The following is a 22,312-nucleotide window of genomic DNA, read 5'->3' on the forward strand; positions in this document are numbered from 1 at the left end:
AAAAAACAGTAATAATAATAATCAAAAGAAAGAACTAAATTACTAGTTTGTAAAGTGAGACAAAATCTAGCAAAATCCAATAGATAGTTGTATTCTTATAGCCATTTGGTTGGAAGAAGGCTGTCTTGAGTTGTATTCTTATCCTTTTGTGCACATTTGCATAGAAATAGTGTTATTCATTTCATGTATTGCAGTTCATGCTATACAATAGAAAGAAGGCGACAAAGATGAATTTCATTTTTTTCCCTGAAAATTGTTGCATGATAAGATAATTTGCAAGCAGAGAAATTATTTTAGAACTAACAAAAAATTTGAAACATATTGAAGTGTTCATAGACCAAGTGCATGGAGCAAAATTGGAGCAAAATTGGATCTGCATTGTGTCTCTTCCATAATTGTATTTTTTGAACTTACAGGTGCATTCATAGGGATAAACATTGGCATGGACATAACCCGTTTGCCATCTGCTGTGGATGTGGTGGCAACCCTTAAGGCTCGTCAAGTTACTCATGTCCATCTCTATGATGCAGACTGTGGCATGCTGAAAGCCCTTGGAGGCTTTGGCATTGAAGTCATGGTGGGAGTCACTAATGAAGAGGTGATAGGGATTGGAGAATCACCATCAGTTGCAGCAGCCTGGGACAATAAGAATGTTGCCGCTTATGTGCCACAAACCAATATCACTAGCCATTGTTGTTGGCAGCGAGGTGCAAACTTCAATACCCAATGCTTCTCGCATACTGGTTCCAGCCATGAACTGCCTTCATAATGCCCTAGTGGCATCAAATCTCAGTTCCCATGTCAAAGTTTTGAGCCCACAGTCCATGGACATTATTCCTAGGTCTTTCCCACCCTCCATTGCGACCTTCAATTCAACATGGAATTCCCCCATGTACAAGATCCTCCAGTTTTTGAAAAACACAGGGTCCTTTTATATGTTAAATGCCTACCCTTATTATGGTTACACAAAAGGGAATGGCATCTTTCCTATTGATTATGCTCTATTTAGGCCACTTTCTCAAACCAAACAGCCAGCCAACTATTCCGCCAAGTGCTCAACAATTCAGGTCCTCCTAGCCAGCAAACTATTCCTATGAGCACATACATTTATGAGATGTTCAACTAAGACAAACAGTCAGGGCCCACATCTGAGGAAAATTGGGGCATCATTTTTCCGAATGGGACATCAGTATATCCTTCAAGTCTGAGTTCATCTCAACTTACTGGGAACTCTTTAGGTGTTGGTGCATTCTGTGTGGCAAAACAAGATGCAGATTCTGTTGTATTGCAGGTTGGTTTAGACTGGGCTTATGGGTAAGGACAGTCTAATTGCACAGTGAGTCAGGCAGGCAAAAACTGTATTGTGGAGGTAGCAAATGTTGTAAAGAGTTAAGAGAGATGTAGTATACTTTAGCCCAAGGAAGACTCAACCATGGTTGAATACTCAATTCTTTTGTTGATCATTTTTGTTTTCCATTCCTATTGCCTTTTCACCTTTTGGATTTCGATTGTATAATCCTTGAAATTGATTCAGTAGACCTTGCCATGAATGGAAATTTAAACGATGATCTCTAGCTTTATTAGCATTTCATTCCTCTGCATTCCACTCTCCATGGCCTTAAACCAAAGATTTTTCTTATTAGGTTAATGATTATACCACCCTATCAAAGCAAATAAACAAATGGCGAAAGAGGGCTGCCATGAGTATTTATGTAGGGAGTGTGCTTTATGTCCGGGAGTGTAGGAGGGGCTGCGTCCTAACACAGAGGCAGGAAAAATGATCAGTTGCCCCCAAAACAGCTACACTCCTGGGAGTGTTACACTCCTGGGAGTGTAGGGGCTGCGCACTTGATGCCTACCCTTTATATAAGAAAACCAAATGTTATCTAACTTCCTGCACTCAACATATAATTCAGCAGGTATTTAAAATAAAGAGATAAACTAAAAATCATGTTAAGATAGCTAAAAAAGTGAGAAGGGCCGTTATTTCCTGACATTGCCTTTGATTGTTTGGTGATACACCACATTATGTTGGATCTGTAGATGCACGGACAGGTGAGCAAAAGAACAACGAGAAATTTCTTCTGTCCTTGATAGAAGACTGTAGTTTCATAATACCATATTCAACTTTGTCCATTCTCAGGTTTTGTATAATTGTGTAGACAATTCAGTTGAATCCATGTTTAGTGGGAAGGATTTCGTAATGGCATCAGGCAGCCCATCTAACGAGACCCCTTGCCTCAGTTGTTGATTCCCTTGGCACAAACCCTAAATCTGAACTGATCCCTTGTACGCTAAGATAAAATCTTGTCTGTTATCTGACATACACAGTTCTAATTGGAATTATCGGCATCGGCATTACATAATTAGCCAGAATAAGCAACCATCTCTGGGATATCAGGTCCTAAAGCTTTTGTTATCCTCATCTGTCTGAAGGACTACCTTAGACAGCATAATCCTATGGAAATACCTAATACCTCCAGTCTATTCTCAAGAAAATTTAATGCCCATGGTACTTTCATTAACAGCTATACGCCTATACCTTGAATTTGACTATATAAGAGAAGTACCTAAGCTACCAAATTTTGGTGAAATTAAACTTGAAATTTTCAAACAATATGTCCTTTATTTTATCTTCATAAGACTATTGAAGATAAAATGAACATGAGCTGCACATAGTGAGCAGAAACTTCATCAATCATAATTCTCATGAAAAACTTCATCAAAGTATAATGTCGTTCTCTTCATCAAATATAATGTCCTTCTCTCCAACTGCTTTAGCCTTCCTGTGCAAGAAATAACTTAGTGGCAAGCATCTTCTATTCAAGTAGTCAATTCCAGAGCGCCCCTGTACATCATGGCCTTAATATTTCTACTCTCAATATCCAATACCTAAAAATTTGACATCCCTCCTCATGTCAGGTGGTGTTACTTCAGAAGTTACAAAACACGATTAATTAAAAAGAGAACGTTGATTAAATTATTGTACCTTAGTGCATACCTTTTTGTCCTTTCCTTATAAACCTTCAGCTTAAACTTCCAAGCTGCATTGTTGAGATTGCAATAAGTTGCATTCAATGCCTTGGATTGTTTTTTTTCCTCCTCACCACAGCTGCTTATAGGGGTGAAACAGAGCCGAGTTGGGCTTGTTTTCTTAAAACCCTAACCCAACCCTAAGTCCCCAAAACTCAACCAAATCCTAACCCAACCCTATTGGGTTCATGCTCAAGCCCAACCCTACCGGGCTTAGGGTTGGGCCAGGTTGGGTCGGGTTGACCTTAGCTGGTCTTCTTAGTGGAATCATATTTCACTACAACATGATGCAATGACATTATGGGCCGAGTTAGAAACTAAACTAAAACCCAAGTATCTAAAACAAATACCGCCTTGTGACAACCTAGGAAATTTATTCTGTAATTTCCTCAGAATCTTAAAGCCCATCTTGAGATAACTATCAGATATGGGAACAATAAGTTTATGTGTCTTCTGATGTTCTTGTTTCCAAAATTTTTAATAGGTTGGATGAACAATGTTGTGTTGTAAATTTACAACTTAGCTTAGTAACCAAATCACTCTTTTTGAATATGGAAGCACAATATGGCACAAACTATAGGTGAGTTGGTATCTAATGCTTCAACTGGCAGCATGAAAATTTCAATGCAAAGAGATTTTGATCAGTTACAAAGGGAATTGGGAAAACCTTCAATGAGTATAGGATCTCCAATAGTGAATACAATACATGTAGTAATTACACTACGTACAAGAAACACAGGGTGAAGGGCCTCATCCTCCAGTCCACTGATCAAAGTTCTCTCTAAAGCTTGAGTCAACCATCAAACAAGACATGATGAATAAAGGTATAAATCCTTCAGATCATGAATGTTATAGAGCCTCCTTTAATTTTTCGTTTTGTTCTTGTATTATATAACTCATCTCTAGGAATGTAGTTGCCACAATGGAATGTCAGGTCATATTAGGCTAGGGATTTATAGGAGGGGCCGCCCAAGGGTTTATGAACAACCCTCCAAGTTTCAAGGTGAATGGTAAATATCTAAACAAGATTGAACAAGTCGCTCATAGTCTGGTGGGTTTGTTTGCAGCAAGGAAAAAATAAAACAAGCAAGTATTACATGAAATTGTTAATTCATACAAATGCGTAGTGAAAGATGACACCATAGAAGAACTTTCGAATGATTATTCTAAAAAAATTTGTAGACAAAAGATAGAGAGAGATACCACTTACTGTCGTGAGAGTCGAGAGGGATGGGGGAGAGAAGGGAAGGCCAAAGGGAAAGGGTAGGGAGATGTTCTTCCTTCATCATCTCTCAAAATAGAGATGGGGGAGATTGGGAGAAGCTAATCGAGGGATTCTTCTTCCTTCTTCAGTCCTTCATCTCTCAAAACAGGGATTGCTAGATGGGGGAGAGACTTCGGGAGAGGGATGTCACACCCCACTCCTGACAAACCCAACTTACCATTAAGAATACTGGCGGTGTGAGTAAGACACGTACCTGTCTTACAAAACTATCAGGATCTCTGATAGCAGTACCTTAACACTTTCACGATCTCACATCACAAACCAATAGAAGTAGCGGAATCAGAGTACAGTAGCAGGATTACAAATAAAATGGGGAAACATCTAATGGTAATATAATAGCAATAATCGAGTTATTCTGTTATATTCATCCATGACATATAATATAATCTCAAGAATATATATATAATCCACAGCTATATCCAAAAGTATCAAAAGGTGATGTACAATCTCACAGTGTGGCGTAAGCATAGTGATCGCAAGCACAGTCCTGATCATGCTCCTTTGCTCTTGGCATCCACCAGTCGCTCACACCATACTCCGACCCAGAAGATAGTGGATCACCCGCCATGGGCACCACGGTATCTGCATCATCATCTAAAAAGGGGTGTATATGTGGGGTGAGCTTTCCAACTAGCTCAGTGAGGGGTGGGATCAAGCACATCAAAGCAAGACAATAGCAGTAATAATTTATAGTGCATGATTGTGAAAATTAAACATATAATCAATGATGCTCGTGATGCAGTTCATTTATTTATTTATTATCCACCTAATAATACAAACTAAGTCTGGTAAATGCTACTACAGCGCATTAGGCTGTATCTCTTGTCTCGGAAATGACATCGACTACGTAAAAATACAAGCCCTAACCCGTGATTAGAAGCCTCACAGTCCCCGTATGCATCCATGGGTCACCCATCAAACCCCTAATAACCCCCTCCTGGTAGTCACAACACCGATAACACATCGGCCACGTCGGATAGGTTCCCGCCTCTGGCAACAATCACATCATACCACGAGAGTGGCACTTCAGGAAGGCTCATCAACAGACCACAATGGGTTATCCAATACCTCAACCCTTGTTAGCAAGGGTGCGTAGCATAGGGAGTGATACCTAACCACATATATACTACATGCCTTAATAATAATACAATTAGTATGGATTACACGATACCGGACAGAGCTCGGCCATAAAGTGTAATCCATCTCCAAATACAATCTCGGGTACACGATACCAGAGAGACCTTGACCACAAAGTGTAACCCGAGATCATTTACCTAATCTAGCATGCAAATAGAAATTGAGTATGGACTACGCAACACCAGTAAGACCTCGTCCACGAAGTGTATCTATTTCCAAATGTAGTCCAGGGGTACACGATACCAGCGAGACCTTGGCCACAAATTGTAACCCGCGACTACAACTAACTCTAATGCACATAATCAATATATGAATGCAACATACATACGGTAATCATGGCGCTGGTACCACCTCGGCCATGTCAGATTCCGTCTCACACACACACATCCAAACACAAGACGATTTTGGTATTGGTACCACCTCGACCACACCGGATCCCATCATACATTTTCATACAATTCATATCATGATCGTAAAATGAAAATTTCAATTAAATATATAATTCTAAGCATGTGAGGAATTTAATAAATAATAAAAATTTAAAAAAAATAAACACAGTCCATCCCTCACCTGTTTTACGATCGATTGTGTTTGGGTTCAAGTACGGCCACCAATCGATCAATTCAATTTTGGCTTCGGGGCACATGCCTATCACTGTCCTAGACACAAGGGAATCGTACATCAGTACACATTGAAAACATCTGGAGGGACCCACACAGGTCACCCCCAAAGGGTACAGACACAGTTCTTAGGTGACAGTACTGTCACCGGAAGCACCCACCGGAAACAGGGCATTCCCACCAGAAATATCAGTCTTGTTTCCAGTGGAGGTGACAGAGTGCACATTAGGTTCATTTGTCCATCGGAAACAACCCACTGGAAACAACTACAGTGCTTCCTGTGCCATATTTTCGGTGGACACAGAAAGGTTTAACTCGAATTGGGGCTTTTCGGCTCAAGCACGATCGTCGGGATTTATTCTATGGAGTTTGTAGGGGATGTTTCTAGCATCATTCTAAGTCAAAAAATTTCAATTCCATTGATCCATTTGGGAGATACGTCGATCGAATGATCAAAACTCTAGTTGGTCTTTTAGCATTACATGTTGCTGGAGCTCACCAGGCTTGGTTTAAGCTCGGCAACAACACCGAGAGGGTAGAACACCCATCCTACAACCATAAGATGGTGTGTACACCAATATTCCATCCATACCTATCTTTATCTAGATCAAACTGAAGAGAGAGAGAGAGAGAGAATGGCATGGGAGGTTGTACTTACCTCCGGTAGTGATTCCGACAACAAGGTGGTAGTCGACACCAAGGTAGGCCTTCAATCCCCTTCTCCTTCCTCTTCTTCTTCTTCTTCCTGTCCTCTTTATCTCCTCTCCTACATTGGGAACAAGGGAAATGAGGAAATGAATCCTCATTTTCCAACTTATAACTTAAGTTGGGCCCTAGGGTCCGTTTGGTTTGGGCCTCTTTTGAACCAATTAGGTTAAAATGAGTTTCGAGACATGAGGACCCACACACTTAGGTCCATAAGGTGTTCACATCAAAAGGAAGGTGTGGAGGATGATTTGAGATCATCCAGAACCATTTACGATACGAGTGGTGGGACCCACAAGCATCGAAACCTCGACAGCAGCCAATGTACCCATCAGAAATAGGCACCTAATTCATGCCCAGGCTGCTTTTGATGGCTTGTTTTTGGTGGTCAAGACAGCCTACTGTCTTGACAGCTTGCTAACCAATGGTTGGCCTCGCACGGGCGGCTGCCCTCGGACATGCTCAAGGCCTTTCGGCAATTATGAAGCATGCTAGAAATCAAGTGTGGGGAGTCGGGTCACTTACTGTCTGGGATCGGAAGGTATGAACCCCCTCTAGTTAGACAAGCATGCAATACACGAACATGTTGAGTCATCCCTACCCCTTCGGTAATGCGCAGCCGCGAGCCAAAACCTGATCGTACTTCTGATCTCCGATCCGAGGCCTGTCACAACAGTTTTAAATTATATCGGATTAGGGCATTGGTGTAACAAGGGATGAGTCAAGAGCCTGCCTCAAGGCCTCAAGGGTTTCTAATTTCTACGATTTTTGCATTTGGAAAGAGCAGAGGGGTTAGGGAGCTAGAGTTTAAAAATACATTATATAGTCATATAGTGTATACTAGGGTGAAAAAACATTATTAGTTAAACACAGTAACAATCAGAGTTACACTTAGGGTGGTTTAGGGTCGGGCTGGGTTTTCTGTGCCTCAACCCAAGCCTGGCCCAACCCCACATAGGGTTGGGTTGGCCCTCATAGTCGGGTTAGACAAGGTTCAGGCTTAAGGCGGGTTAGGGCAGGTTCGGATTGTCAGGGCTAAACTTACACTCCTAGCTGCTCATACTCAATGTACTTTGCAACTTCTCTTGTTGGTATCTTCTACGTTTGCCATACTTCATACATTATAAATCATATGAAAAAATAACAATTTTGCTGGAGAGGCAAATGAGCACCTTCAACAGTCATTTGGGATCCCTCGCTCTTTGGAAGGATAAATCATTAGGCATGACAATTCTATTACTCCTTGTGCTTCTGTTTCTCCTTTCAAATACAAGAAGAAGAACGTTAAAAATCAAAGTATAAATGTGATCTAAGTGCAAAGTGCAAAAATGCATAAAGCAATTTTGTATGAGATGCATAGAAGAAATTAATGTATATGGGTGGTTTCCAGCAATATGCAACATATCCATCACCCAGCATAAATGATTGAGAAATCCCCCTTGCAGTACCACCAATTGTGAAAGATCAAGAAATGTGATCTGTAGAAAGAAAAAATTGGGAATCTTTGTCTATTGAATATTCCTTATTCTTTTCTATGTTTTAGCTTATTGTTAGAATACATAATACGCCATTTTTATTGCACGAAACAAAGATTCCATCATATATAAGAAATGGGACTTTACAACACTAAGTGTATATAACAGAAAGCTAGATGTTGAAAAACCATTAATTAGGTTCTCAACTTGCAGAGAAAGTATAAAGATATAAGAAAAATGGAATCTAAAATGAGAGAGGGAGGGGAAAGGATGCCATTGGCTACAGAGTGCCACCACCACCACCAGAACCACAACAAGAATCTGTTGTATCTACAATCTTTTAAGCAGACCAAAACAACGTAAATGAGAAATCTTTAGAGTCAACCATTAATGAGATAAAAGAACAAGAAAACAACATTATGAGTTTTACCGTAGTAAATGGTTTATGTAGATGGACTCAAGTGGTACCATTCAATATTGGGAGGATCTACAAAAGAATCAACGACTTGTTATGATACTAAGATATGGCATATCAATATAATTATTAAAAAAAAAAATATATATATATATATATGGCAAAAGCAAAGTATTACTATTCAAATCTATTTGCATTGGTTGATTGAGCAACTGGGTATTTGCATCTGCAATATTTGATGACATGGACTGCATCGTGAGTCCCATTCGACTGAATGGAGTCTTCTCCCATCAAATGACAAATGAGTTCATTTTCATACCAAATTCGGTTATGACAAATTGATTCGTCATTCGGATATACTTACAAATTTCAGGGAAAAATAACCACTTTTCATCGTATTTTTCTTTTCAATGGTGGTTTGATAATTTTTGGAGGTTAGGTTTGACACTTTGAACTCAGCCTCGTACTAGAGGAAGACATTGAAAGGTTTTAGGAGCCAATCAATGGAGAGGAGGTTGTCAACATCGTTGGTGGTGGTGACAAGCCAGTGGAGGTAGTAGTGGGCAGGAGGAGAGATTGAAGAAGCGATCACCGGGATTTTCTGGAGGTGGTGGTATATTTAAAATCAGGAATACGAAAAGAGAGCACCCCAAACATGGTTTTAAAACATTAGATCATTGTTGGAAAACAAGGTTTTGTGACTCGATTCATCCTCTTTAAATCTTAGTGAGTCAGAGCGAGTCACAAAAAATCAGGTTAGTCATGTCGAATTTCTCTCTCTTATTTCTATACTAGTTTTTCTCAAGCAATCCAAATAAATAATTAATAAATTAATTAATTGAGACAAGATAGAATAAAAGTGTTTGTTTTCAAATTTTTTTATGAAGCTCATCATTCATTGTCTCTTGGATGAAAGTGATAAGATCCGACTTGAAGATGTTATGAACATGAATCATGTGTTTTTTAATTATAATTTAAATGTATAAACTCAATAGTCGGTAGATTCAATACGATTCAATACATAAGACTTCGGTTATTGAACATTTAACATCATTAAAATATATTTTAGTTCAAAACTATTTAGAAATGTTGACTTAAACTTTTGACAAGAATTGGTTGTTTTGTTGACTTGGGCAAAACAAACAAGTATTGAATGACTCGGTATGATTTGGTTTCGGTCTTATCAATTTTTTATACAGGACAAGTCTCCATGACTCTTGACCAGGTTTCTAATCTTTTGACTAGACTCGACCTAGTTTTCCTAGTCAAAACCTGGTTTGCCAACAATGCATTAGATACCTTAAAGGCAGTTTTTACCTCCCAAAATTATAGAAAAAAAAGACCACAATATCATCAAGTGGCATACGAGGTACAAGGAATGGTATTGTAGTAGAAAGGCAACAAGATAATTTTCATGTGAAAAAGAGAGATAGAAGCAAAGGTGCTAGCATACCCTATCTCGACGGTTTAGAGAATATTTTTTTTCTTAAATGAATTATCTACTCTTGTAAACTAACACAATTAATGTGTTGTACAACCATTAACTTTCCTTTGTTCCCTCCAACATAGAACCTCAGAGGAGAAGCCCCACAATTTTGTCTCACCAAAGTCCACGAGTGTGAACCCCATCCCATTTTAAAAATCGGATTGGATTGATCAATTCAGGTTGGATCGATCCCAATTGAATCAATAGGGCATATGATTTACAAGCCAATTTTAGGGTATTCCAAACCAATTCTTTGAGAGTCGGGACTGATTCGGATCCTGGTTCTAGGATTTTAAACTGGATTTAGATCCCAGATGAGGGTGGTTGGAGAGCGATCGACTAGGTTTTGTCTCTCTTTCTCTCATGATTTGTTTTTTCTATTTGTTCTCCCCTATTTTGTGTGTAGCTAGTAGCCTAGTACCTCTCTAGCCACCCCTGATTGAAGAGGGTTTGAATAATTTTAAACACTCTGACTTGAATCCTCTCCAGTGCCCGAATGCGCTTTAATGAATTCTACCATTGATATCCATTTGAACCTTCTAATTGAGTCATTAGGATCAACATATAACTTCTTTCGCTTGGATGGAAAGTAGTACTTTGTATGCTCCCTCGCTAGGGGTGTCAATGGGCCGGTCTGGCTTGGTTTTGGTTCAGGTTGAGTCGACTTCGATATGGGAATGCTGAAACCGAACCAATAAGAAAATTTCAATTTCAGTTTGATCACGATTCTTTGATTTCTTATATCGATTTGTAATCGGGTTGGTTTTGATTTTCAGTTTGATTTGGATTCAATTTTCCATACAAATATATACAAAATTATGCAAAATTTGGTTTTTTTTTTTAAATGAATTTTGGATGGTTTTTAATTTCTCACCAACTTGAAGTTCATCCGATTTTTAATGCGATTCGATTTGATTTGGGGTTTCAATTTCCTACCGAATGATTGCTCCGTTGCCTCGAAAATGGAGAACAAGTAGTTATCTTAACGAACATCAAACGGCTGGCATCATTTACCAAGTCGTAGATAGAAGAGGATCAAAATCCTCTATTTTTCTCATCCATGTTTTTCCTTGTTTTGCTACCTGCAGAACGCGACACGTGGACAACAAGGAGACCAACGGTCAAGATTGGGTGAGGATTATTACATCCGGTGCGTTGGTCTTAAAGTTGTCCACGTGTCGCGTTCTGCAGGTAGCAAAACAAGGAAAAACAGGAATGAGAAAAACAGAGGATTATTTTCCGATAGAAGACGGGTTACTTTTATAATTCATGGTAAAACTTTTTTTTTTTTTTGGTAAATAACATGGTTAAACCTTCTAGGTGTGACCAAAAAAAAAATCGTAATTCCAAAATCGCAAGCGGCGTGACGCAGCAAATATATAATAACGACAAAAGTCCAGTTTGACCGTTTTCTCCATTAAATAGTTGTGGCCTGCTGCCGGCTGCTTCCTGCTTCCACAAAAAGACTAAACCGAAGAGAAGTTGTAGAGAGAGAGAGAGAGAGAGAGAGAGGGAGAGAAGTGTGTTGTAAATAACAGAAGTTTTAATTGACTTTCTTTCTTGCGACGGTGTCAATATATTTTCTCTTAAAATGAAAAAAAAAAAATCGCTTTATTAAACAGTTTTCTCCCAACGCTTGGCGTAGAGTAAGTTCAAAGATACCTGACCGAAAGGGAAAAAAAAAAGGTTCAAAGCTCCTTCACTTCTTGCAATGATGAGACTCACGACTGTCTCTCGATCTCTCTAGATTTGGACTTTGAATTGCTGAAGAGATAATAAGGTACGGTTTAGAACCAGGCGCTGCTTTCATACTTGCTGCACTCTCTGATCTTTTAATGTCTCTCTCCTTGTTTTACACTTCAAATTCGTAAAATTTAAGTTCTCTGTTTGCTGTTGCTGTTGCTGTTGCTGATGCTGTTGCTGTTCTTCCCTAATACTTCGCTGGTTGAGATATTGAAGGTTTTCTTTTCTTCCTGAATATTATTATTACTATAATGTCTCTGGATCAATTTGTAGATTGTAATGGTTGGTGGGTTACTTGATATTTAGTTCTGGTGCTCTCTGTTGTCTTAGAAAGTACGTAATAGAGTATTTTGTGTTGAATTTATTGATTATGCGGTTTGCTTACGCCACCTTCAATTCTAACTTTTATCTCTTTTTAATTATATTTTATTTTATTTAGTTGATTATAGTTTACAAAGTTCATTTCTTCCAACTCTTTGATGTTTTGATGTTTTATTTGAGCAATGGGGATTCTTATGGTTTCGGGTAAGTATGAAATCGTAGTACTCAGATCAAGTGAAGTGTGATTATCTGGTTCTGAAGTTAGATGAGGTGCAGTTTGTGCATTGAGATCTCAGCTTTTAGTTTTTTTATATTAAGCTTCTCTGAGTTTAGGGTTTTTATAAAGCTTTTAGATGGATTCTGGGTAATGTTGTTTGAACCTCTTTGAAGACTCTGGAAATGGTCAGGGAAGTTCATGCTTCTAGCTATCTATGTGAAAGGTTTATCCTATCAAATACTTTCAGTACAGGCAGTAACATGGTTCTTCATTGCTCAGACAACAAAATAGCATCCTCTTGCTATATTTGGACAATTTCGAGGATATATAAGTTTAGAATCAGTTGTGGATTGTCATAATCTCATATGGATGGGATGAACCATCTCTTTAGAATTTCTGCTTTCTCTACTCTTCTTGGGATCAACTTTGTGCTTCTTCAACTATTCCTCTCCACACCTGCCATAATAAAAGAAATTGCATTTGGAAGTTTAAAATCCTCGTCTGTTCCAGCTATTTCTTGGAGAAACGGAGATTGAATCTTGAAGAAGTTTCAGAAATCTCGAGACATTGAATTTCCATATATATTGAGCTACTAAATTGGGAACTAAGGGGGAAGAATGAAAGCTAGATGAGAGAAGATTCAATTTAAAAACTTTCTTTCATGAAGTTCTGAGGATGTGAACCACATTGTTAGCCCTTCCTTTACAATAGATTTAGAGATAATAAAGAATTTCTATATTGGATAGGCTTCATTGTTGTAAATAGGGTGAAATCAGATCTACCAACCTGTATTTTGATATGGTGGTTAAATGTTTCCCAGTTTCTCTTTACCTCTTTGCATAATGGTGATTTCTACTATTCCTTAGCTGTATTGCTGTATTTACTTCCTAATTTTTTCATATCCAATTGGCCAAGTTGAATGGAGTTACATCTTGGAGGTTGACATTAATCTTCGGACATCTAGACTGCAAAAACCTAGGAAGAGAAAACTGGTGTTAGTTAACACAAGATGGTCTTCAGAATAAACGGCAACTTCAGGGTAGCTTCATTGCATATGAACTACCAAAGAAAATAAAGGATACTGACTTCCTAAATTTTCATCTCTAAACCCTTCTATTGGCTTTTGGTCTGAACTTTCTGATTGTTTAGTTGGAAAGCTGTACCTCTCTAACATGTGAATTGGGTGCAATTGAGCAGCTTGCGGATCAAATTCATCAGGGAGTGTTGCAAGAATATTTTCTTGGTATTTTCAGAAACAATCCACTGGGGTCCTTGGTAGATAGTGTATGGGGAGGATCTAAAAAAACTTGATATTTTTAGGGTTAAGCTATGTGTACCTTACTCCTTTTTATTAATTTCTCATGAATAAACTTTTTATTGTTGGAAATTAGAGGAAAGGAAAAGATAAACCTACATTTTATGGTTTGGACTTAGCGAACAATTTTGTTTACTTGGAATTGGTGTCTCCTGATCATTGATATTTGGGAAATTCTTCTTGCCTTGATATTTCTCCTTGTTTTGATACTTTTTCGTAGTTTCTCTTTGTAGGGTTTCCCACAAAACTTTATTATTTAGCAAAGGTTTTAGAGGCTGCATAATGAGTTCTAGTTACTAAGTCTTGGATGCCCTTATTCTGTAATGATACGTATGACTATTCATATGCCACATAATGCCTCTTGTTGATATCTGAGCTTTCATGACTGGTGAAATATTTTTCTGGAGACTCTTTATTCTTATTCTCTCCCTTAGGCATCTTCTTTTGTACTCTAGGGATCTTTAACATAAACGTCTTATTACAGGTTTTACTGTTCAATTATTATATATATAATTTTTTTGGTGCAGGTTGATTGCATCAGTTCCTCAGGTTCCACAAGGAAGTCCTTTCTTGAATACTTCATCATGATATGCTTTAGTAGTTCTGTTATTATGAGATCAGATCACGAATTTTGAATCTTCTGTTACTGGAAATGTTTCAGTTAATGCTGTTCATTTGCAAAGCAGTTGTATGGTCAGACATAGATTGATAGATTGAATTTCAGAACATCAAAGGAGTTGAATAATCCTTTGTGAGTAATGTACTGGTTCCCATTGGTGCATAGTTCTCTTGCTTTTCTTTATTTGATTTCCTTCCTATGTGTCGATAGATTTTGACCTTGCTTTGAAAAGGTATATCCCGGAGACGGGAACACGTACATGTAACTCAAGATACCATATGTTGCATTTCTATTATTAGATCAGTTTGTTGGGTATTTTGACTTGAGGAAATTTTTGTGGAGATCTAATTGGGAAAAACAGAAAATGAAGAAGTGGTCTGGAGGTGTTCTAATTGTATCATTGTTTGTGTTGCTGGTTCTGAGGTATGGTGTGATGAAAGATCCCCTTGGGGAAAGTTTACGCTTTTATACATTCTCCACCAATAAGTCTAGTCCTCTTGAATGGGTGCATGCTGTCCCGCCTGCAGTTCAAAATCCAGAGGATGCTTCCCAAGTAGTTTCTGCTGCTAGATTGGTTACCAATCTCTTTACTCAAAGGAATTTCTCCAGTGAAGAGCAAAGATGTTTGCAGACATGGACCCGTATGAATTACTTGATCAATTATACTGAAGGCTTACCTAATGCAGTGGGTGCTGTCAAAGAAGCTGGAATGGCATGGGATAGCCTTATGGCGTCAATTGAAGAGGAAAGACTTGGTTCTATGAATGACAGTTCACATCAAAAGACAAAAGAGAAACAGTGCCCCTATTTTCTTAACATAATGAATGCTACAGAACCTGGTGATAATGGTTATAAGTTACAGATTCCTTGTGGCCTGATTCAGGGTTCTTCCATTACTATTATTGCTACTCCCAATGGCCTTCTTGGTAATTTTCGGATTGAATTAACTGGGGCACCACTTCCAGGGGAGCCAGAGCCTCCAATTGTATTACATTACAATGTTCGAATTCATGGTGATAAGATAACTGAGGATCCAGTGATAGTGCAGAATACGTGGACTGTAGATCATGATTGGGGTGACGAAGAGCGTTGTCCTTCTCCTATTCCCGACAATAATAAGAAAGGTCGGTGCTCCTCTACCATATGCTTTGGTTTTTTAGTTTTCTAATGCATTGTTATATTTTTGGTAATTTTGTTGCGTGATCACTTCATTTTCATTATTTTCCATGATTAATGATTGAGAACTAATCTCCACCCCCCCTCTTCTGATGTCAGACTAAATTTCCAAGGGGTAATCAGTCCCAGTAGGATCCATCATAAACTCCAACACAGATCTAGTTTTGAAAATAATTATATTGAATACATGGATGACAATCATCCATATTTCTCCCCCTTTGTCTTTTCTTTTTTAATAATAACTAGGGGTTGTGGGCAAATGACTCCCGCTAAAATTATGCTAGGGATAGGAAAAAAAAAATCATTTAAGAATAAGCACGCTCATATTCATATTTTGTTAAATAAGCTTATAATATATGTTTCAATTCATTTCAATTTCTCTTCTCCCCCCTTTTGTCAACAAAAAAGTGGGTTTTGACGAAGCTTCATATGTAGGGGTGACGCTCCCCCTAAGAGTATGCAATAGATATTAATGAGGGAAACATGCAAAAAAAGAAACTGGTAAAGAGATATTCATCATTATTTTGGCTCTTTAATCCTATCTTATAGAATTAAGTATAAATTGGTCCCCATAATCTCATAGGTCCATTCATGTCATAATCAAAGTATCCTTTGAGTTGCCAAACCTTTTTAAGTGAATGAGGTCTATATGTAGTATATGGCCTATAGTGTGTGGGTGACCTATAAGATCTTAATTCTCTTTGAGATTCATGTTGCCTATGAAATGGGTAGGGCCTTTGTGGAGCATGATGTTTAAAGGGAGTGTGTAGTCTAAATTTGCTTTAAGGTTTGAATTCCCTTGAGGTCTATGATGCCTCTTGTAGGGAGTGTAATAATATGCATAATGGCCATTGTTCCTTTTTGGGAACTTGCCTTTGGTTTTGTTGGGATTTCTTCAACTTGGCATGACAATGCTCAATGGTATGACCTTTCTTTTTGCGATATCTACATGCAATGTATGATAAGGAGACATGGTTAGTATGGTGGGTTACATTTGGTGTTCTTTCTTTTGGAGTAGTCACCTTTTCTTTCCTTTTACTTTGTGGTGGTGCTCCACCATCATAAATGAGACCTTCCTTATCATATGAACATCTAGGGATTTCTATCCCTTGGTGAAGGTTTATAAAGGCGGATATCAAAATTTTTTTTTTCTTCCTATAGTTCCTTGACTTGGAAAGTCAAATCCTTGATCTCATGGTTTAGGTTATCAACTTCCTTTTCTAAGGTATTTCTAGATGCCTCTAATTTTAGACTTTCCTCATGAAGTGCTTTAAACGCTCCTTGAAGGCCATCCTCATCTAAATCACTATCAAGATTTAGAGATTTTATCTCAATGTCTTCATCTCCTTGTGCTATTAAGGCTAGGTTTGTGATCTCTTCTTCCAAATCACTTTTGTTCACCTTATCGTTATTTGAGTCCCATATCGATTTGGTCATGCAAGATTTCTTCTTGGCTTTCATTTTGGGATAGTCGGTCTTAAGGTGATCAGGCTTCCTACACTCATAACAGACCACATTCTTAGTATATACCTCTTTATCCTTTGAGAATGATTTATCTTTGTGTTCCTTGTAGGATTGACTCTTGTAGTGCTTGCTCTCTTTATTCTTCAAAAAATTGTCGAAATTTTTAGTGACACATTAGAGTTTCTCCTCCATGTCAAAATCTTTATCATTCTCTTCATCACTCTCTTCTTCAATAATTTTGGATGCTTTGAGGGCAATGCTCTTCTTCATTGTTTTTGTGGTTCTCATGAGTTTGCAGAGAACCCATCAAGCAATCTAGACTTATCTCATTTAAGTCTCTTGCTTCCTTGATAGCGGTTGTCTTTTGACTCCACTTGGTAGGTAGTGACTTGAGAATCTTCCTGACCATCTTAGAATTTATATAAGTCTTGCCTAAGCCTTTTAGATTGTTCACATTGTCAGTAAATCTAGTGAACATATCAACAATAGTTTCATTATCTTTCATTTTGAATAATTCATATTTTGAAACAAACATACCTACCTTTCTTTCTCTTACCTCTATAGTACCTTCATGTGTTGCTATCAGTGTGTTGCAAGTTTTTTTGGCGGTTTCACACATGATTGCCTTGTTGAACTCTTTTTTGTTCAAGACACATTGTAGGAAGGTGAGTGATCTGAAGTTATATTGCAATAGAGTTAGATCATCAGCTGTCCATTCCGATTCGTCTTTTAACACTGTCTTTCTATCTACTACTTTGGTGATCATATATGGACCTTTTTTTTATAACTCTCCAAATAAGAATATAATGTCTACAAACAGAATTTTTAAAAATTTTTACCATTAAAGTGAGGAGGCCTAGATGCATTCAGCCCTTCAAGCGGTCCATTAAATGTGGCCATGGTCTTTAACTCAATTAAAACAATAAGTTTTAAAAGGTTGAGCTCCTGATCTGATACTAATTGTGGGATAACCTAGAGGGAGGTGAATAGGTTATCTCTAGTGGATTTAAAAAATTTCGCCTTTTTTAAACTTCAAATATGTTATTGTAAACATATGTAAAAATATAAAAAATAATAAAATCATAAGAGACAGATTTATAGTGGTTCGACTCAATCCGAATGTAGTACACTCCTCACATGATCACCTTGAGAGGTATCCACTAGTTCTTACCTTTTAGTACAATAAGTGGGTTCCGGTAGTTACCGGTAAGCCATTGTTTGTAAAATCCTGACAAGAACCGCTAATTACCGATATATACCGGAAATTACTGATAGGCTTCAGCCTTTTGGCCTACAGGACTGTTTGCACAGAAAAAACGTTAACTTCTTCGTTTGGGCTTGGAATGACACGATTCAAGTTGCGTTGGATTCACAACTCATTCTTTTACAATTTTGTAGAATAAAGTGTCTTATGATTCAATCATTATGAATGACTAAATTTGGGAATAGCCAGTAGAGGTTATGGCTTAGTATAGCCAATACATCTCAGGTCTATTTGATGACTATTAGGTATCACCTAGGGTCATTTTAGGTTAATAAGGATGCGCTTATGTACATGCAAGCAGTGAAGTGCTTTGTGTATAGTGTGTGCACTATTTCAAATAACTCAATACTATAGCTCTTCATTTAAATTTCATGTAAAAGGCTTTCTATGTTCTTCATGTTGTCCTTGTATGCTTGATGTATGGAATAACTTGAAGCCTTCATTCTTTGGGCTGAGTCTTGACACCTTGAGATCTTGATAACTTGACAAACCTTCTCAAGCTTTGGTGGCTTCATACTCCTGCTCTTTTCTTAATCTTTGATCTTATACTTCATTACTTCTATTCTTCATTTCTTCTCTATTTCTTGACTTCATTATTTGTTATTTGATGATTTTGATATTCATTTCATTTTCCAATTAGCTTATTGACTTGAAGTCTTTACAAGATAATATTTGAAGGTAAATTGTTAAATACCTTCATTGTTTGTTTTCATCAAAGCCAACTTACCAATAATAGGAGTGTAGGCATATCCCTAACACACGCCTTGGTAGAGTGGGGCCAATCAGGAGGCTTTGATTAGAAAATCTTGAGATTCTATGATGATTGCATATTACCGTATCAGGGATTTGAATATCCATCGTTAGATCGAGCTTTCTTATGGCAGGCTTCAATCGCATTCGTTCGATCTTCAGTAGGTTTTATTGTGTTTTGTGTGCGATTAACATGTTGAATTTGAATCTTGTGATCGTCGTGAGTTAACAGTGCAAGTTAGCAGGCGACGTTTCACCTACCCATTGGCTTGATCGTTTGGGGGAAGCAAATGTCATTCAATTATTATAAAGAGGTAGGAAATGACGTCATCCATTGGATTGTGGAATCCATATGTAATCGCAAATGTGCACCCATTGGAAAGACATAGATCAGAATCTTTTATGCACTTGTCATGAAGCATGCTTCAATCGATCACGAAGGACAATCGCACCTGACGGCATCTTTACACCACGCCAGTCACAGACCACATGTTGGAATCTTCAATGCTCAATTGACAATGCCTGAGTGTGTGCTAGAATCTTGACCGTGCATCTCGAATCTCTGGGAATTAGCACGAGCTGGGTCATGAACAAGAAATCCCATAAATAGCCCTAAGGCCCTTCCACCTTTCAAACTTCACAAATAAGGGGTCCTAATTTTTCTCGAATTTGAGGATTAACCCCTAGCAAGTTATAAAAGCTCACAGAGGGCAATGCTCTTAGTCTCTTCTCAGGGAAAATTCGGTGAACACAATTTGGGCACTACCATACTTAATCACATTTCAATCAGCTATGCTTATGGAGACCCTTTGCTATCCTATGGCCTTGCTTGTGCATGTGCAAAAAGCTAGGCGCTGCTGGCTGTCATGCTGCATGGGCTGCCTTGTTGTGTGTGTGTGTCTAGACCAATACACCTTAGTGCTTGCATACCATAGACAGCCCTCGCTCTGCCCCTGTGAGTGGCTCCTACGCTGCATTCTAATGCCTAGGCTATGCTGCCTTGATGTGGTGCCTGTTCGCCCATGGCTGTAGGCTACTGTGCAATGTAGCTCCCCTTGTGCTACACGACCCTGTGGCTTGGGCTACATGACCCTGGCATCTAAAGCACCTCACAAGATTCTCTCTTTGGTTCCACTTTGAGCTTGCACTCTATGATCTTGCGACCAAACCCCTGCACTTGTGGCAATAACCATAAAACTAGACTGTCATTGGGAGGTGTTTATGCCAATTGGGTGGTAATATATGTCTGGTGGTAGGAAGCAACTGCCTCACTGGTGCAGTAAGAGAGGCAGCGGCTAGGGGTGGTGGCGCTAAGGTTGGCGCGATAAGGCTGTGAAGGGTGACGATTGGGTAATGAGAGAATTGCTGCACGAAGGAGACGAGAAGAAGGGAGGTGGCGGACAACGTATGGCAACAACATCTAGGTTGCGAGAAGAGAGAGAGGCGGCAACAGCATACAGCGGCCGTGGAGCATGAGTAGCGGCGTGGTAGAAGCAACGATGGTGGCTTGGGCTAGAAGGAGAAGATGGAATGGAGATTTAGGGTTTTGGAAAAACCTGCTTTGATACCATAATTGGGGAAATTATGACTTGTGTCCAATCTTTACACACGTTTTTCCGCTATTTATACTGAGAATAAAACCCTAAAGGGCTTAAGGGTCCGTTTGGATAAAACCCCTAAAACTTATTAATAAATAATCCATTATTACAACACTTCCAGTATTCGATATACTTCTCCAATGCGACCTCGACCCAACTGCAAAAACAAGGTCAATCAGGATTAGCCCAACCCTGGTAAAAATCAAGGCCAACCCGGCCCAATCAAGGTAAATTAGGGTTGGGTTGGGTTGGCATGAGCTTGGCAGGGTTGGGCTTGGGCATGAAATTGGCAAGGTTTGGCTTGGGCATGAACCCAGTAGGGTTGGGTTGAATTTTGAGGACCTAGGGTTGGCTTGGGATTTTAAGAAACCTGGCCGAACCTAGCCTTGTTTCACCCCTAGTGTCAAGTGTGTTGGAGGTCTTATCCCTATGCACTTCTGCTTCTGATCTCTCTTTATCTGTCTCTTACTTCTTTGTGAATGCTTTTGTGCTTGTGCCTACCTTTGTGTACTGTCCTCAACTGTGCCTGCTTTCCTGTCTGATGACTCACCTTGCTTTGTTATGGAATCATAGCTGATGATATTTGACTTTTGACAATCTCTAGAGCTATATGTATGCATATCTCCTCTATTGAGGATGGGAAGCCTTGTGCATTGAGTATGCCCTTTCTTTTTTTTACTAATAAGAATACAAGAGAAAACACAATAAAACAAGAAAAGAAAAACAAAATTCAAATGAAAGCACACATAACACAAGAAGAACACTATTAAGGTTTTCTCTTAGTTCTTGCTATAGCTTTGGGGAACACTGGAGAAATTACAATACCTTAATCTCTGGAGGAGAGAAGGAGGAGGGAACGAGAGGGGGTGCTCTCCACACATTAGGGATTAAATTTCATATCTGAAAGTTTTCCAGATATAGGAGAGAAGAGAAAGAAGCGGGAGAAGGAGTTGGGATGAGGAAACTGGAGATCTAAGTGGAGGAACAAGAAGAGGGTTGAGATCTCATTTGAGGCTTTCTTTTGCTGACTTTAGGAGAGCTAAAGACCAACTTATAGTTTGATTCGAAGAACTGAGCACCCAATGACACCGTCTGTTCATTGCCCTGATGCGAAGACCTAGTTGCCTTCTTCCTGGTCACTCCCCGTCTTCATCCTAGGCGCCACTGGTACTATTCATATATGGATCACTCTCGATTTCTCCCCAATGGAATGTCCATCCGACGACCTTGATTGAAAGCTCCCAATTAGTCAGTAGCTGGTTGAGTAGCTGATTAAACAAATAAGCACAGTAACTGTTTAGAGCCGAAGGAGCTCTATTTGGGATTCTATAGCCTATGCACTTGCCTTGAGGGGATCGAAGTTGGATTGATCTCCAGTGGTCCTATGGGATATCGAACGTTCTCCGTGGTTGCAATTTCGAGAAGGCTAGCGGGTGAGATTGGAGAAGACTACTTACCAAGTTTTGGTATGGAGGTGAACGAAGCGGAAGATAATGGTGACAACGACGAAGATTCTGGAGAAGAAGACGAAATTGGGTCTAGAGATGAAGATGAGCGTGAAACTCCTGCAGAAGATGGAGTTGATGGTTTGAAAGTGGCTGCTATAGGGTCTACCTTGGACCATGCGGGTAATGGGGTTGTCTCCCTCCCTCTTGGCCGAGACTGTGAGCAACAACCCTATTCATTCTG

The 22,312-nt window shown here is 38.9% G+C and overlaps 1 protein-coding gene and 1 pseudogene across 4 annotated transcripts in view; both read left to right on the forward strand.

Annotated features, from left to right (window-relative positions):
• LOC122063307 overlaps positions 1-1,393 on the forward strand; it is a 3,792-nt pseudogene extending 2,399 nt beyond the window's left edge.
• A 10,286-nt stretch (positions 1,394-11,679) lies between these two features.
• The window catches only part of LOC122063311 (beta-1,3-galactosyltransferase GALT1-like), an 18,112-nt gene continuing 7,479 nt past the window's right edge, over positions 11,680-22,312 (forward strand). Inside the window, exons 1-3 of one of the 4 annotated variants that reach the window (XM_042627029.1) lie at positions 11,682-11,936; positions 14,280-14,503; positions 14,795-15,495. In XM_042627029.1, the coding sequence (XP_042482963.1) occupies positions 14,805-15,495 (691 nt within the window). In that variant the 5' untranslated portion in view covers positions 11,682-11,936; positions 14,280-14,503; positions 14,795-14,804. Of the gene's footprint in view, positions 11,937-11,974; positions 12,116-14,279; positions 15,496-22,312 lie in introns of those variants that run through there. The other 3 variants (XM_042627030.1, XM_042627027.1, XM_042627028.1) reach the window with 3 other exon arrangements.

Source organism: Macadamia integrifolia, unplaced genomic scaffold (assembly GCF_013358625.1).
Source record: "Macadamia integrifolia cultivar HAES 741 unplaced genomic scaffold, SCU_Mint_v3 scaffold1289, whole genome shotgun sequence".
Lineage (NCBI taxonomy): Eukaryota > Viridiplantae > Streptophyta > Magnoliopsida > Proteales > Proteaceae > Macadamia > Macadamia integrifolia.